Raw genomic sequence first — 5,000 nt, 5'->3', positions numbered from 1 at the left:
AAGTGAAAAAGAGCAAAAATAGAGAGATGGGAAGAGAGGGAGAAGGAAAAAAGGGGGAATGGGGAGAGAGGGAGGAGGAAGGATAGGGAGAGGAGGAGGGGGAATGGGGAGAGAGGGAGGAGGAAGGATAGGGAGAGAAGGAGGAGGAAGGATAGGGAGAGAAGGAGGGGGAATGAGGAAAGAGGGAGGAAGAGGGAGGATGAGAGAAAAATAAATAAATTAATTAATTAAAGCTTACCCTGGCACCAGCATTTCCATGGGAGTGACGTGTAACTCGTACTGGAGTGGCTATGACCTGAAATGAGGGCCATGTATAAGGCTTCCACTCATCTGATATTTGATGCTGCATGCTGATCATCACATTCATATTACATATTGAACTCGTTGAAAAATACAAAAACATTACAAACATTTATCAGTTCAAACATACCTCTTCTATCTCATTTAGGGTTTCTCCAACATAATTCTGGTAAGCAGTTGCCATGTCCCGTACAGAATTTGCGGTTTTCTTGCTGCAAAAATATCAATGATATGAAATTAGGAAAGATGGATAATGAGGAGAGAGTGAAAGAAAAGAGAAAGTGGGTATGGGGGGGGGGGGGTATTTTTTGTCTTGGTTTGAGCATATGGAATGAAAATGGTTGTCCATCAAATTTCTTGGTATCTAAATATACAGAGAAATGTATAAAGAAAGCCTACTTTACCTGGCAAAAGGTCGAGGGGAGTATTTTACAGGACTTCTGGCATGAGGTTCAATTTGCTGCACCCGCACACCCTTTGGTGTCCCACTTTCAGACTTTGGAGTGCAGCATCCTCTGGTGAAGCTCGACTTTCCTGGAGTTACAGCAGGGTTGTTCTTAGCAGGTGACATTCCCTTCTTGATGTTTGCATTCTTGGGGCTTGCACACAAGTTGGGCAGCTGTCTTACCTTGGAGCGAGTTACCCTGTGGCCTTGCCCTCCCTGAGCACGAGCACTTGGCTTCTCACTTATAACAGAGTTTGTTGACTTTGCTGAAGCAAAGGAGGCAGTGGAAGCAGAAGACTTTACTGATGCCTCTGAAGAAACAGAATCCACTGAGTGGTCCCGTTTTGATGTCTTTGAACCTTGACCTGCCTTTACATTGATGACATTCTCAACCTCTTCAGTCTGTGAGGTCTTTCCTTCCTCCTCCCCCTCAGAGTCTGAGAGTGTGAGGACCAGACTTTTATTCTCAGGTGCTGGAGCTTCATTCTCGTTTTCCTCAACCTTCCTGCGTTTTGTCCTTGTGGTTCTACTCTGCTGCTTGGGTGGGGTCTCATTTACCTGGCGTTTCTTTGTCCTGGTGGACCGTGGCTTTGGCGAGTCTGCCACTTCAATCAATTCCCTCTCCTCCCTATCCCCCTCAGTCTGTTTCACCTTTGTTCGAGTGGAGCGCTTGGGCAGTTCTTCCTTTTTGCTGACTGGACTGAGGGCAGGCACCTCTTCCTCATTGGATGACTGGCTTCCTAAAGTTTCCCTTTCACTTTCTGACGTTACAGGTTCTCTAGCTCTAGTTTTGGTGCGTGTTGTTCTCTGCTTGGGCATTTCCACAGGGGGTAGCATTGGGACACTGGTTTCGTCAGAACTGCTGCCTGGCTGGTTCTCTCTCTTCTGCTTGGTTCGGGTGGATCGGGGTTTTGGTACAGGAGGTGGAAGAACATTTGAACTGGATATTTTATGGCTTCCTTCACTCTCCTCTGATGTTGATGACAACTGCAATGCATTCTGCTTTGTGCGAGTTGAGCGAGCCTTGGGAGCAGGAGATGCCTTTATAGTAGGCTTAGATGAACTAGTTAAATCTTCTTCGGCCGAGTTTTCAGGTTCCACAGATACAACATTGGATGCCACACAGTCAGGGACATCTGGTACAGATGATTTATCATCTTTCATTTCAACTTCCATGCTTTCAAACACATCATCATCATATTTCATGTCATCTATTCTATTCTCCTCCTCACTTTTGTTTTCCTCACTATCCTCAAGCCTGAGGTCATACTGTGTACACTCTGGTGCATTCACCTCCTGCATATTTTCATCTTCCTTTTCTGATAAATTCAGCTGTAAGTTAACTTCATCTTTGACTTCCTCCTCCTCTTCTAATCTGACATCAGAAGTGCTCTTCCTGGGACTGCTACTCTTACGAGCCTTCTTTGGGCTATCGCGAGGTGGCGTCTCAGGTTTAGCAACATCTGTCTTGGATTCAGTGACAGGTACAACTTCTACCTTGGCTTGGCTTTTCTGTTCATCTCTGGATGGGCTAGATGGAGCTTCTGATGGTTCATCCTGTGTCTGAGATCTGAAAAAAATATTTTTATTTTTTAAATAGAATTCTAAATACAAGAAAATACATAACAAATATCTAATTTCTATTCTAGCTTCTTTTACAAGTAAGCCAAAACACTTCATAACTAATAAGAGTTATAGACTAAGAAGTATAATTCTATTTATGAAGAATCCCACATATTAGTATGATAAGTAAAATACCATGATTGAAACAAAAACACATGTGCTGGATGCTATACTGCCAAAGCTTTGATTTCACACTGTAAACATCACAAAAATACTAATAAGAGAAATACCTAAAAAAATATCTTTTAGAGATCCAGACACAAGTTCTAGTAGAGATTAAAAATAAAGTAAATTAACCCATTCCGGGAGCAGCTTCTGTAAATGACGTGGGGCTGCCATTTCATAGATTTGGTGGAATGAGGGAGACTCAAGCTTTGCCCCATACCAGTTTCCTGCTTATTTATACACTAGAGTAATAAAAATCTCCCCCTTTTTGTGTTTTGCTATGCTGTGAGACTTATAGTGGGTACAGGTTTGACTAAGACACTGTTAACCCATTGCGGATGGGTGTCATGACATACATGACGTAGGAGCTTTGGCCTGACGACGGGCATCATGACGTACATAACGTTCAGGGATTTTGGATCACTGTGCTATTTTATTTTGCTATGAAAAAGGAATGAGTGATGAAGGCTACTGCAGTCATAATTACTATAATTACCGTAATATCGTGCTAGCTTAACGTCTAAAACCTAGATGGCACCACTTTTTCCTACCACCAGCAGGTGAGAGAGCCTTGAATAGCACCCATCCATGGTCTCTAGCAAGAACTGTCTCTATAGAGTGATGGCACACAATAAGCTGATGAACCCTTGCTCTAAAGTACCGTCGATGTAGGATGTGCAGGCAGAATGTGAAGAGGAAGGTGACTCAATCAATACCCAGTGTCTAAAATGTGCTCCTGTGCCAATATGGATGCCTTTCACTGTGGCACTCACAGTCACAAGCACAGGTTTCAATCCTCTTCCCTACCTCTTCTTGTTATCTTTATTGTAGGTGGTTATATGTTTCGTATTTGCTCATGGCAGCACAAAAATACGAGAAAAAAAACATTTTGTTGCCTTTTGTCCTCCTATAAAACAGCAATACTTCTATCACATTGAGTATAAAGAAAATAATGAGCTAATATGGATAATATACTATAATCTTAGTCAACTGCAGCACTGATAGAGCCTGTCATATGGTACATATAAGTCTCTAAAACTCAATAAAACAAAAAAAAAACGCTCTAGTTTTACAATGAATGACTGAATGAGATTGGGATGATTCAAATTATATTGCTTCAAGCGGTCTCTCTGTAAAATAAAACCTATCCTGGAGGCTGGGCAAGCAAATTTATCTCCGTCTGCAATGGGTTAAGACAAATATTACCTGTAGTTAAAAATTTTACTCTCCATAAAGGAGGATTATAAGCTGTACTTTACTGTTTTTACTTTATTGTAACAAAGAAAATAGCAAATATTCATAACTATATACACTCGACCTCCTTCTTACTCCTATTGTCACTCAGCAAAACAACCAAATTGGCAGTGGCACCTTGCATGCCTCACATATGGTAAAAACACACATGGTATCAATGAATTGCCCCATCTGCAATGGGTTAATATGGAGGAGGAGGAGGAAGAGGAGGAGGAGGAGGAGAGAGAGAGAGAAAAAGGGATACTAACTGCTATGATGATAAATTCCATTCTGTATTTCTGAAAAGACACAGAGTATACCCGGGGGGGGGGGGGGGGGGGGGGGGAGAGAGAAGGAGAGAGAGAGGAGAGAGAGAGAGAAGAGAGAGAGAGAAGAGAGAGAGAAGAGAGAGAGAGAGATAGAGAGAAGAGAGATAGAGAAGAGAGAGAGAGAAGAGAGATAGAGAAGAGAAAGAGTAGAGAAGAGAGAGAGTAGAGAAGAGAGAGAGAGAAGAGAGAAAGAGAAGAGAGAGAGAGAGAGAGAGAGAGAGAGAGAGAGAGAGAGGAGAGAGAGAGAGAGAGAGAGAGAGAGAGAGAGAGAGAGAGAGAGAGAGAGAGAGAGAGAGAGAGAGAGAGAGAGAGAGAGAGAGAGAGAGAGAGGATAAGGATAAGCCAGATTTGCGAAGCATATGCTACGCCGGGCTTGTATGCAGTGACGCGAGCCCGCCTGTGCCAGCGTGTGCTGACTCGTGAGGAGAGAGAGAGAGAGGCAGAAATCCTTTATATAACCTTTTTACCTTCCTAATAGCTATGACCCTTTTGATAGGTATCTAACATACCTGTTCTTGTTCCCCAATGATTTTGCACTCTCACTAGAAGAGAGTGTACCCTTGCGCTTTCTAGGATCCTCTGGTGTCGATGGACGCCTTAGTTTGAACTTGTTAGACTGTTGCACAAACTGCCTGGTCTTTGTCTGTGCCACCTGAAAGGAGTAAAATGCAGTATTTCAAGATCCCATTTTTCAATTTATCAATTACCTAATAGTTGTAGTACTAATTCACTATCACACAAGAACACAAACAGTAATATATTTTACATTCATGACCAACCATAAACATTAAAATATGGTATTCTACCCTCAGGCAATAAAAGTGGGAAAAAAAAAAAAAAAAAAAAAAAAAAAAAAAAAAAAAAAAAAATAATATATATATATATATATATATATATATATATAT

The 5,000-nt window shown here is 41.7% G+C and overlaps 1 protein-coding gene across 2 annotated transcripts in view; it reads right to left on the bottom strand.

Moving 5' to 3' along the window:
* LOC122246778 (uncharacterized) overlaps nt 1-5,000 on the bottom strand; it is an 18,530-nt gene that overhangs the window by 8,065 nt on the left and 5,465 nt on the right. For both annotated transcript variants that reach the window (XM_043005560.2, XM_043005561.2), the window contains exons 5-8: nt 4,605-4,747; nt 705-2,315; nt 431-512; nt 239-295 (exon numbers count right to left, since the gene is read on the bottom strand). In XM_043005560.2, coding sequence (XP_042861494.2) covers nt 239-295; nt 431-512; nt 705-2,315; nt 4,605-4,747 — 1,893 coding nt within the window. The remainder of the gene's footprint in view (nt 1-238; nt 296-430; nt 513-704; nt 2,316-4,604; nt 4,748-5,000) is intronic.

This window comes from Penaeus japonicus, unplaced genomic scaffold (genome assembly GCF_977035675.1).
Source record: "Penaeus japonicus unplaced genomic scaffold, GWHDUDI00000001_assembly GWHDUDI00000022, whole genome shotgun sequence".
Taxonomy (NCBI): Eukaryota; Metazoa; Arthropoda; class Malacostraca; order Decapoda; family Penaeidae; genus Penaeus; species Penaeus japonicus.
The sequence above is the reverse complement of the archived record's forward strand: the minus strand, read 5'-3'. Positions and strand labels throughout refer to the sequence as shown.